The 12827-nt window shown below is 36.5% G+C and overlaps 1 protein-coding gene across 2 annotated transcripts; it reads left to right on the top strand.

Annotated features, from left to right (window-relative positions):
* The first annotated feature begins 764 nt into the window (after positions 1–764).
* On the top strand, positions 765–12722 carry LOC138323110 (la-related protein 7-like). 2 transcript variants are annotated; one of them, XM_069267466.1, is made up of 12 exons: positions 765–906; positions 1524–1602; positions 1949–2049; positions 2583–2663; positions 2997–3161; positions 3624–3723; positions 7261–7936; positions 8316–8452; positions 8715–8821; positions 9279–9423; positions 11735–11829; positions 12018–12722. In XM_069267466.1, the coding sequence occupies exons 1-12, from the start codon at positions 829–831 to the stop codon at positions 12084–12086; spliced, it is 1833 nt and encodes a 610-aa protein (XP_069123567.1). In that variant the 5' UTR covers positions 765–828; the 3' UTR covers positions 12087–12722. The 2 variants fall into 2 exon arrangements, with proteins under 2 accessions (XP_069123567.1, XP_069123566.1); XM_069267465.1 differs by having other exon boundaries at positions 7258–7936.
* The last annotated feature ends 105 nt before the right edge of the window (positions 12723–12827 follow it).

Raw genomic sequence — 12827 nt, 5'->3', positions numbered from 1 at the left:
TTTGATGAGTCCAATACAAAAAAATATAGAGGTTCTCAAAATTTTGGTGAGTCCCACAGGCAAATCATGAGGCCAGGACTCGTCTAGGCGAGTCCCGTAAATCACTGAATGCATGCATGTTGACTTGTATTGAAAGGCATGTAACATATTGCTTATAGAAGAATCAATTGATAGGTAAATGATTTGATTATGTACATCTTTTTATGTATAAGGTATACATTCATCTGTATCAGAAACATATATATATTAGAGAGATTGGCAACTCAGTCATTTTTATGATCGGCATACAGCAGATGTACCCCTGTATGTGCTTAGGGGCTTTTAGATATACATGTACTCTTAAATACAAATGCAGTTAGATACAGGAGAATAACTTTTGATATGTTACAAAAACTCAGTAATTTTCAGATGGTTTGAGTTCGATTTTAGAAAGAAAAAGTAACATTTTAACTTATCTACTAATAAAACAAAATGCACTTTCGGTTTTGAATGTCTGATTTTTGAAAAAAAAACCCAGGTAAAATTGGTTATTTTCATTCTTTAAAAAATCTTATTAAATTATATCAATCAGGATAATTGGTCATATTAAACCATGTTAAAGTGTTTAAACTTTGTATTGGTGCAGAAATATCATACACTTAAAAGTAGTTCGCCAAAGGAAAATGCCTATAAACCATGCATGGCCAGAGGTCCCTCTGCCTGTCAATAAAGACAAAGAAGGAGTTTCCAATCTATCTATGTTTCTCTCTGTATATGCTATTTGATTTATACTGGGGAATATTGATCATGTCTGTATATAAAATGATATTGTTGGTTTTTTAGGAAAAGATGGAGGAAGCATCAGAGGGAGCACAGAAGAAACCAAGAAAGAGGATGAAATCTCTTTACAATAGCATCAGGGATCAGGTAATTTTTCAAAATGGATATTTATTAATAGCTATCAAAAATAAGAAATCACAAGAAACTATTTATCATTGTAACATATGGTAATTACATAATTTTATAAAACTTCATACAGCTTATACAGTAAAACATGTTTATAACGAACACGCAAATTTATGGTTATAATATAGTTGAAATATTATTCCCCTTACAGGTCCTATAAATATGAGATATTTGTTAAGTGTGTATAGCAAATATGCTTTTAATGATGTGCATTTATTAGTCTCCAGAGGTTCGTTATAACCATGTTTTACTGTAATTAGGATATATATAAATTGGTGGTTAAGATTGTAAAATTTGATGTATAATTTTGTGATTAAAAGCTTATTAGTTCAGTAAGATATCCCAACATATTACCACAAGCCCTCTATCTAATATGTTAGTTCCCCAGTAAATCCTAATTAGTGGTGCATTTGCCAGACACTGATTGCTGTTTGGTGATTTTTCTTCAGGTACTCCTGTTTATCCTCAACCTTCTAAATCTAAACTTAACCCAACTACGATGTAATTTTATTCAACTTGACTCCTATTGCAAAACAGGGATTTCTCTTAGATTTCATTTCACTCTCTTTATTTTTCAGATTGAATTTTACTTCAGCGATTCAAACTTACATCGAGACAGATTTATGAAGAAAGTTATAACTGAAAGTGGAGATGGATGTATGTTTAATTAATTTAAGTTACACAAAGACAAGTCAAGCTACAGATTTAGCTAACAATGTTCAGCTATTCATAATACTTTATTTAAAAAAATGGTATACATTATTACCAGTTCCTAATAATCTGCTATATTACTTAATTTATGCTTATCTGAAATAAATTGTAGAGTGGTAACTTACTTAAGATAAAATTGTCTATTTGTTATGTGTATTAAGTCCCAAAATTATTTAGAAAGTGATGATCTCTGAAATACAGTACAATTATATTTAATGTGCAGAGTTATGTCCCCTTTTCTTGTTATTTGAAATTGAACAATTGCTGTAAGATTTTCTTTTGTGGTTTGCAGATATTGACATTAGTGTGTTCCTGAACTTTAACAAGGTGAAGGCTCTGACCTCTGACACTGATGCCCTACAGAAAGCTCTCAAGTCCTCAAAAAAGCTACAGGTTTGTACAAACCATGATATTTAGCTAGTTATAACACAACGGTAAATTCAGGTTCAGAGATAAATATATATTGTTAGCTGTTTGTAACATATCAGTATCCAGTGTAATCATTAAACCAAAATGATGATGATGATGATGATGATGATGATGATGATGATGATGATGATGATGATGATGATGATGATGATGATGATGATGATGATGATGATGATGATGATGATGATGATGATGATGATGATGATGATGAAGAGATGAAACAAGGCATCATAAGTGTCAAGAGGTGTTGGGTAAAAATGACTTCTAAGTTAATAATAGACAACACAACATTTTAGAGAATAGTCTTCTTATTCAGTGCAGTTGATGTCTGGGTATTGGTAACATTACAGGGAAGTATTGTGGAAACACATTACAAGTTTCTTATGTATTCCTCCCCCTTGTTCAAGCTAAAAAAAGGATGTTGATATTTTATATTATATGTACAATATCTTCCTACTATGACTATATATAATGATATGCTTTAACCTTTCATCCAGGTCAGTGAGGATGGACAGAAGGTAAAGAGGATATCACCATTACAAGAGCCCAAACAGATTGATGAAAGGACTGTCTATGTGGTGAGTTGTAAAATGTGTTGATGATGGCCTAGAAGGTAGGGCATAAAATGACCATAAATGGTTGGAATTGGGATAAATATTATGTCTTTAGATCATTCAGGAATTCTATTTCTCTTTAGATCAATTCTCAAACAATTTTTGTTTTAACTCCGTAAGAATGATTTCATTCTCTTTTTTTCAAGTTGATGATTTTAAATGACATCATGCCTTTATCATATATTTCTTCAAAAAATATTGACAATCATTTCTGGCTGTCAACACTGGGTAGCAGAGTATTGTATAAAAAGGTAACCTGTTTTCTGTAGTGAGAAATTTCAAGTCCTTTCTGTATAGGAATGCTTGCCTCATCATGTGGACCATGTGTGGGTGAAGAGGATGTTCTCCACATGTGGAGAAGTCCTGTACGTCAGTATACCGCGCTATAAAACTACCGGGGACCCTAAAGGATTCGCATTTGTGGAGTTTGAAACAGTGGAGGCTGCTAAAAAGGCTTGTGAGGTACAGCTGTCAAATAATAGCATTATTTTATTATGACTGTGATATATCTGATTCATGGAAGGAAATGTCTTTGTATGGCATAACATGCAGAAATGAATTACACAAATATTGATGTCAATCCAGCTGACATCGTTATAATTATGTCACAGTTTGCTGGAACTGTAAAACTTTGTGTTAAAACTGTTAAGTCAGGCAAAAAAACTGTTAAGTCAGGCACAAAGGTTATTGATACAATTATTGATATTGAGAATCTTTTTGATCTGATATGTTACAAAGAATTAACTACCTGGGGTAAGCATATTTTTCCACAACTTTTGTATAATGCCACAGACTAAAATTAACTCCATATACATGTTTCTTTTATTAATTGTTTTTTTAATGACGTTTCATTATAATCTAAAACTTATTTCCTTATTTAATCAGACAGTTTAATTCCACCATTAATATTTTTGTCCCTTCCAGGAGCTAAATAACCCTCCAGTTGAAGCTGATGGCCAGCCAGGAAAGTTTCCCAAGACGAGAAAACAGTTACTTCAGCTTCAGCGAAAGCTAGGTCCCAAAGGTATGATACAGAGGTTGTCCATCCTGTCCTCAATATTTCAAGGATTACTATTACTGTTGTTATATTCACCCTCTAGACTATGTCATAGTAAAATTGAAGGCATTTTAGGAGAGAGAAAAGAAATGACCAATCATAGGACTGCAGAGGCTTCATTTGAAGATTACAAAGAGTGATACCCAACTTTAAAGCACTTAATTATTTATTCTTTTAATGTACATTAACTGACCAAACTACATACACAAAGCCTTCATTTTTGCTATACCGGTCCGACATAGTCCAAGGTGGAATATCCGTCGTCCGTCGACAGTGACAGTAATTACGTATGCATTGCCCCTGGAGTGTCAAAGATGTGTCCTTATGGGCTTGAAAATTGTACAAATTGATGATGGGGCTGACCCCTCAGGGGCCTGAGGGGCTGGGCCAAAAGGGGTCAATTTGGCTATTTCCATATAAACGACTTCTTCTCTGAAACCAAGCATGGGATAGCACCCATAATGCAATGGTAGCATCCTTATAGGGTGGGGATTCAAAATTGTACAAATGATGGGGCTGACCCCCCGGGGGCCTGAGGGGCGGGGTCAAATGGGGTCAATTTGGCTATTTCTATATAAACGACTTCTTCTCTGAAACTAAGCATGGTATAGCACCCATAATGCAATGGTAGCATCCTTATAGGGTGGGGATTCAAAATTGTACAAATGATGGGGCTGACCCCCCGGGGGCCTGAGGGGCGGGGTCAAATGGGGTCAATTTTGGCTATTTCCATATAAACGACTTCTTCTCTGAAACTAAGCATGAGATAGCACCCATAATGCAATGGTAGCATCCTTATAGGGTGGGGATTCAAAATTGTACAAATGATGGGGCTGACCCCCCGGGGGCCTGAGGGGCGGGGTCAAATGGGGTCAATTTGGCTATTTCCATATAAACGACTTCTTCTCTGAAACTAAGCATGAGATAGCACTCATAATGCAATGGTAGCATCTTTATAGGGGTGGGGATTCAAAATTGTACAAATGATGTGGCTGACCCCCCGGGGGGCCTGAGGGGCGGGGTCAAAAAGGGTCAATTTGGCTATTTTCATATAAACGACTTCTTCTCTGAAACCAAGCATGGTATAGCACCCATAATGCAATGGTAGCATCCTTATAGGGTGGGGATTCAAAATTGTACAAATGATGGGGCTGACCCCCCGGGGGCCTGAGGGGCGGGGTCAAATGGGGTCAATTTGGCTATTTCCATATAAACGACTTCTTCTCTGAAACTAAGCATGAGATAGCACTCATAATGCAATGGTAGTATCTTTATAGGGTGGGGATTCAAAATTGTACAAATGATGTGGCTGACCCCCGGGGGCCTGAGGGGAGGGGTCAAAAGGGGTCAATTTGGTTATTTCCATATAAACGACTTCTTCTCTGAAACCAAGCATGGTATAGCACCCATAATGCAATGGTAGCATCTTTATAGGGTGGGGATTCAAAATTGTGCAAATGATGGGGCTGACCCCCAGGGGGCCTGAGGGGCGGGGTCAAAAGTGGCCAATTTGGCTATTTCCATATAAACGACTTCTTCTCTGAAACTAAGCACGGTATAGCACCCATAATACAATGGTAGTATCCTTACAGGGTGGGGATTCAAAATTGTGCAAATGATAGGGCTGACCCCCCGGGGGCCTGAGGGGCGGGGTCAAAAGTGGTCAATTTCCATATAAATGACTTTTTCTCGCTCATAATGCAATGGTTACATCCTTATAGGGTTTGGATTCAAAATTTTGCAAATGATGGGGCTGACTCCCTGGGGGCCTGAAGGGTGGGGTCAAAAGGGGTCAATTTAGCTATTTCCATATAAACGACTTCTTCTCTGCAACTAAGAATGGAAGAGCACTTATAATGCAATGGTAGCATCCTTATAGGGTTGGGATTTGAAATTGTACAAATGATAGGGCTGACCCCCGGGGCCTTAGACGGCAATAGATGCGAGGTCAAAAGGTCAATTAGGCTACTATTTTCATATAAATTACTTTGTCTCTGAACCTATGTATTGGATAGCATATTTGTATGGTATCAATAGCATCATTGTATGGTTGTGATTCAAAATTAAACTTTGGGAGTCAATTTTGCTTATTTTTCTAATTGTCAGAGTCTTGTGATAATTACTAACAAAAAACCAGGTGAGCGATACAGGCCCTCTGGGCCTCTTGTTGCTATGACATAGTCCAAGGTGGAATATTATGACAGTGACAGTAATTACCTATGCATTGCCCCTGGAGTGTCAAAGATGTGTACGTTGAAGCACAATAGCTTCACCTTCCATAGAACATCATAGATGTGATCAGTTATGGTTTGAGGTTGTTCTTTGTGAACAGATAACTTTAAATTTTAAACCAACATCTCAATACAGGCATTTCAAAATTTTCCCTTTAACAGACAGTTGTTATAGTTGTTTTTTGTGTGTGTTTTTAGTGCGAGTGTACTCGTACCATTATTTTCCTTGTCGGGTGTAGAGTCTGTACATCCGCTATGCTCAGATTCCAACTGCGCACACGATACCGGAAGTCAGTGTCTTATAGCGTTTAATAGATTTCGCCATGATTTAGTGACACCAAACCTTAAAAAACATATATTAAGATATACTTGTCAGCGATAATCTACTATAAATTAACAACAGTGACATTTCACAGTGCTAAACACATTTGTTTTGTGTTAACTTCAAGCGGCATATCATATAAACTCTTGCATCTGTCAGGATGTTCTAAGCATCTGATCGACTTTAGAAACTTCTGGAACAATATAATACAATTCAGGTTTATATAGTCAATATAAGAAAGTGATGAAACAGATAACTTTTAGTACCGGCCACATATTTAATTCATTTCACATCATCCTAGGTCGTAGGTGTACGTTGCATGATCGCTTACTAAACCCTGTGAGCATAGACCGCATTTGCTGCAGTTCTAATCAATATTTATAAAATTACACAGCTTTGTGTGAGAGAAACAGAATAAAAAAACAAATTATAAAATATCAGTCTGAGTGTCTGAGTTCTAGATCTAATGTACCCAAGAAAGGCGTTTAAGCATGACACAGGTAAGTCGCCACATGCACAGAGACTGGACGTTGTTCTAGCGGACGACTATTTTGAACAACGAAACAAGTTCATATCGTCTCAATATGATAATAAACACACTTTTATGTAACAAAGAACTTCAAAGAAATTTCACATTTAAAGTTCTGATGAAGAAAAGGGAAGTATTTATTAAAATGCACCAAGGGCATAAACCATCTCCTTGCAATAGTCCCAAGGATAATGAGCAAAAGTACTATTCACACCTGTTGCAGAGGATGATTTCATAGCGGAAATTAAGGTTAGGAAGTATTTAGCGAGCACTTAATGTCTAACAGACATATTTCTAGTTTTCTATTATGTACCATTTTGGACTATTACTTTATCATTCTAAAAATTTATTCAACTCATTTTTGAAACTAATATACTATGTCTTAAGTACTGTTATTCAAGAAAGGTAATTTTTCACAGCAGAGGAGATGGAAGTCTTAGAGTCAGGAGCTCTGGCTTGTGAAAATAAAGATTCCAAAGACAAGTCGATGGAGTCGCCGACAAAACAATCAAAACGCCAGAAAAGGAGACGACGCCAAACAAGTGAGAGCAGTGTAGACGGTGCAGAGTTATCTCCCATGAAACGGCGAAAAACTGTCAGCATAGAGAGTGAAAGTAAAACTGAAACAAACGTTACTGGAGATAATAGTGATGAAACATGTAAAACAAAGACAACAGAGGACAGAAAATTATCTGATAGTGGTGAAAGCAAAAGTTCAAAATCTAAAGATAAAGATGTGCAATCAGAGGAGGAAGAAAATGGAAAACCAAAGAAAAAAAGGAAAAGTAAATCTCATGGTGATGCTTCATCATCTGACATTGAGGCTAACATCAGTGCAGAAAAGAGTGACGCTAGTAAACGTAAGGTTAGTGAAGGTCAAGGTCAGTTATCAGATTCTTCAGTGAGTGAGCCAAGGAAGAGGAAAGCAGATGAAGAATCCTCATCAGATGATGTGAAGAAGAGGAAAGTTGAAGAGGCCTCACTTACACACGAGAAAACAAGTCCTAAGAAAGTTAAGATAAGTTCAGCGAAAAAACGAAAGCGAAAGAAGAAGAAACAAAAGGCAAAGGATGTTCCAGAGTTGAGAGTGATCTCAAAGTAAGTAATGGTATACAGTTCAGTGAGGATTTCATAGGTCTGAAGTCTTCATTTATAGAATCTTCATAAATATATGCTTTTAACACTCAGTTGAAAGAGACAAGTAGTAGTTATTTGAAGGCAAAATAATGAACAGGAATGATCAGTTTTTAATGGAATGATTAGAATGATTAGAATTCCTTCCTGATAGCATATTTGTCTTTTCAATATTTCTCCATACTAGATAAACGTTTTGTATAGTGATCATTAATTGGTGTGTTACAGCAGATGAATACATGTTTTTAATTGTTCCAACATTTCAGAAATTTGTTCCATCTGAAAAGAAATTTATTGGAGAGAATACTATTCATCTGTACCTTATTCATTTATGTATTCTTAGGAAAGAGTGGCTAGAGTTACGAAATGAATACCTGGCCTTGCAGAAGAAGAGTATGACCAACCTTAAGAAAACCTTGTCCAAGATCAGAAAAGATGATGACCAGTCAAACCAAAAAGCGAGTGACAAAACAAGCACAGGTATAACATCATATAGTTATACGTATATAAAGTCAGAGTTATAACAATCACACATCCTACAGTCAGACCTGTCTATAAACACCACCCAAGTTATCTGGTACCATGGTAATTGGTCTTCATAGACCTGTGGTCTTTATACACAGGTTAGATTGTGTATGTGTTGATATAGATCATTTGTGACTCCAAATGTCTGGATGAGATTTAGCCAACTATGGACACCCAATTAATACATGGTATGTGATTTTTGTCAAATGTGTTGTAGAGAAGCCAGCTAAGGACGCCCAGCAGGAGAGACCTAAGGTGGAGTTTGTCCCCGATACTATAGTCAGAGTTAAGTCACCTCACCCATTCACACGCAGGCAGCTTAAGGTATGTACTAGAATAAGGTCTGTTTGACATTGTGAAGGAAGTGATGAATGTACAATCCTTTGAAAGTAGTGGTTTCTTCAAAAAGGTTACGACGACAAAACTTGAGCAGTGATACAATTGTATACAAGCAGTACTTGCCAAAAGAAATGCATGAAAATTAAATTTGAATTTATAGTTGAAAAGGTACATGTAGTTCTTAAAAAAATGCCGAAGTAGATTAAGTTTAGTACATCAAATGTGAATTTTATTTACAATATTTTCACAACATTTATCAAAATAATGTTAATTAAGTTTGTTGCCTTGATCCTAATTTATATACATTTTATATACCTATAATGTGGCAGGAAGTGGAAGAGTCTGAGAAAGTACACCTGAGCACACTGCTAATACTAGTGCTATATTTGGTATTTATGTGCTTTCCACCTAGACTGATTCTGTGATTGTGCATGATTTCCAGGAGTACTTTGGAGAAGACGGCGGTGTTGTCTATGTAGATGTGGTTGATGGTGGTTCTTGTGGTTACATCAGGTTTAAGGACTCGGAGAGTGCTAAAAAGGCTACAAATGCTCAACCAGAGGCTTACACCTTCTCTCTTGTACAAGGTAAGATGTCTTCTTCTGACATCCTCAATATTCATTGTCGTTACTTCACCCTTTGACTATTTCATTGCAAAACTGAAGGCATTTCAGGAGAAATAAATTGACCGATCACAAGCCTACAGTGACTTCCTTTGGAAATTCAGGGAGTGAACTTCAGACCCAAACAGTGTACTTCTATTTGATCCTTTTGATATACATCAAAGGACCAAATTGTCTGTCTCATCTGTTGTTACATACAGAACCTTCTGTTACACTATCACATAGTCTAGATGTGGATATGACAACAGTGATAGTAACCCCTGGAATATTGAGGATGTTCTATTGATAAGACAACACTGTTACCAGATCCAAGCTATCAGAATAGCTGTCCTTCTCTTTACTTTACACAAGTATTCTTATCCGCGCTATTCTTTAGAAGTACAAGAAGGAATTCCATTAAAACCTGGTTTCTATATTTCTTTTTGTCAATATTTGGATGAGTGTGTTTTGAACCTGAACCAGAAAATTGAACTGGTGACATTGGTACCTATGTAAGATTTTGACCATGGAAGTTTGTTTACAAACATTTATAATCACAACAAACACTAAAAGGATTTTGCTTGACTTTCATTTCAGTATTATGATCTTAGTTGTAACCAATCTGTTTCATGAAAGAAAATTGTTGACAGTGTAAATTAAATTTTTCATTTGTAATTCACAGAAAGCTATATCCTTATAGCCTTAAAGGTCCTAGTTGTACAAATTTCATTAGGAGTCTGAGTAAGTCTTTAGCATGCATCCCTCTGATTTTAACTTGCTTTTTTAGCCCACCATCATCAGATGGTGGTCTATTCAAATCGCCCTGCGTCCGTGGTCCGCCGTCCGTCGTCTGTCCGTGAACAATGCTTGTTATCATTATTTCTTAAAAACTATTGCAGGGATTTTGTTCAAACTTCACATGGAGGGTCCCCTTGGTCCATATTTGTGCCATACAGATTTTGTGGCTGATTGGAAAAACAAGATGGCCGGCAGGCAGCCATCTTTGATTTTGGCAGTTGAAGTTTGTTATCGATATTTCTTGAGAACAACTGAAGGGATTTTGTTCAAACTTCACATGGAGGTTACCCTTGGTCCCTAGTTGTGCCATACAGATTTTGAGGCTGATCGGAAAAACAAGATGGCCGCCAGGCAGCCATCTTTGATTTTGGCAGTTGAAGTTTGTTATCGATATTTCTTGAGAACTACTGAAGGGATTTTGTTCAAACTTCACATGGAGGTTACCCTTGGTCCCTAGTTGTGCCATACAGATTTTGAGGCTGATCGGAAAAACAAGATGGCCACCAGACAGCCATCTTTGATTTTGGCAGTTGAAGTTTGTTATCAATATTTCTTGAGAACTACTAAAGGGATTTTGTTCAAACTTCACATGGAGGTTACCATGGTCCCTAGTTGTGCCATACAGATTTTGAGGCTGATAGGAAAAACAATGGCCATCTTGGATTTTGATAGTTCAGGTTTGATATCCCTATTTCTCAAAAAGTGCTGAAGGGATCTTTCTCAAATTTAATATGTAGGTTCCCCTAGAGCCCTAGTTGTGCATATTGCATTTTTGGACCAATCGGTGAACAAGATGGCCGCCAGGCCGCCATCTTGGATTTTGATAGTTAAAGTTTGTTATCGCTATTTCTCAGATAGTACTGAAGGGATCTGTCTCAAAATTCATATGTAGGTTCCCCTAGGGCCGTAGTTTTGCATATTGTGATTTGGGACCGATCGGTCAACAAGATGGCCGCCAGGCAGCCATCTTGGATTTTGATATTCAAAGATTGTTATCACTATTTCTCAGAAAGTATTGAATGGATCTTTCTCAAATTTCATATGTATAGGTTTCCCTAGGGCCCTAGTTGTGCATATTGTGATTTGGGACCGATTGATCAACAAGATGGCCGCCAAGGAGTCATCTTGGATTTTGATAGTTGAAGTTAGTTACCGCTATTTCTCAAAAGGTACTGAAGTGATCTGTCTCAAATTTTATATGTAGTATGTTTGAAAAAGTTAAAAAAGTAGAGAAAAGATCCATCTTTCCATTGTCAGATATAGATCATTCTTTGGTGGGCGCCAAGATCCCTCTGGGATCTCTTGTTATTATTATCTCTGAAAAATACTGGATGGATAAATGAAGATTCCCCAATTATACAAATTTGCTTTCTGAGATTTACTTAATGCAAGCTGTCTTGTCTGAGAAAAATTTATTAACAAAGTGTAATTGACGGTATATGATCCAGATAAAAACGTATACAATGTATGTTCATATAAATCTATGTTATATTTACAGGAGAGGATGAAAGTTCCTACTGGAATAAGTTACAGTCTGACCGTGAAGCTAAACTCAGCAACAAAAACAAACCAAAGAAGCGAGGAACTCAGAAGGTAATGGCTGAGTTTAGTATGGCATTACGAGGACATTTGTTTATATTAGACTTTGCAGACAGATAGACATTCTTTATTTTCTTTGGTTGAATTCAATATCTAGATGGCAAAAGAACTTGATACCCTTTTCTTTTTTAAGCATCATTTTAAGTTTTGTGACTCAACTATTTTGCGTTCCTACATTACAGTTGGCAGAGAAAGTACAGAAGATAAACAAAGAAAATGTCCAGAGAAAGCACATTGTGTTTGATGATTGAAGGCTAACTCTTTGTTGGTGAAAATGAACAATACTACTGGCCTGTTGGTGCTGTTTTAGAAGACGAAAGATGGCTGTATGATAGTTCTGTTTATATAAACTTGGTTACTTTATAGTGTGATAGTGCTATTGGGGAAATATTCTTCCTTTCCAAGACTCCTACGGATGTTTAGAGCGCAAGAAGTCTCCACAACTCACAATGTTTATGGTTACAGATAGCTTGTCATGGACCTTGTCAGCTGGTAGATCTTTGTTCAATTGTGAAAAACAAGTCCTGATAATCAGTCTAAACCTTTGTCATTGTACCGGTATATATATGTATATTTGGTGTTGTCTGGATATTTACAACTTGCCAAATTTGCTCCAAAGGGAACATAGACGAGTCTCTTCTTCCAAATTTTTCGACAACTTAGCTTTTGATGAGGAAACATTTTTAGCTTCAAAACTTCTTTAAGTCATGAAGGCTAAGTAGCCAAATATTTGGTAGAACTGATCTACATGTAATTATTATTTTATAATGCAATATTTTCAAGTCATTTAGAACTGTGAGGCTTTTGGAAGTATGTGTTAATCTAGTTTCTGTTTGTGTACCATTTCAGTGTTGCGATAATGAATTAAAAAGTTTAGATGAAATCTGGATCATATTTAGTTTTGTTCATCATCTATTGATTGACTATTCAAGTTAAACGCATCAAGATGACACAATCACCCAGCTGAATGAAACTTCTAAAAAGGAAAGGAA

This window comes from Argopecten irradians, chromosome 5 (assembly GCF_041381155.1).
Source record: "Argopecten irradians isolate NY chromosome 5, Ai_NY, whole genome shotgun sequence".
Classification (NCBI taxonomy): domain Eukaryota; kingdom Metazoa; phylum Mollusca; class Bivalvia; order Pectinida; family Pectinidae; genus Argopecten; species Argopecten irradians.
This window is presented reverse-complemented; position numbering and strand designations above follow the sequence as displayed.

What these genes read in the sequence shown, in the direction of transcription:
- LOC138323110 (XM_069267465.1), top strand. Translation starts at nt 829, where the DNA reads ATGGAGGAAGCATCAGAGGGAGCACAGAAGAAACCAAGAAAGAGGATG. An exon ending in AGTCCTCAAAAAAGCTACAG is followed by an intron (nt 2,050 to 2,582) that starts GTTTGTACAAAC and finishes CCTTTCATCCAG; the next exon opens with GTCAGTGAGGATGGACAGAA. An exon ending in TCACACGCAGGCAGCTTAAG is followed by an intron (nt 8,822 to 9,278) that starts GTATGTACTAGA and finishes CATGATTTCCAG; the next exon opens with GAGTACTTTGGAGAAGACGG.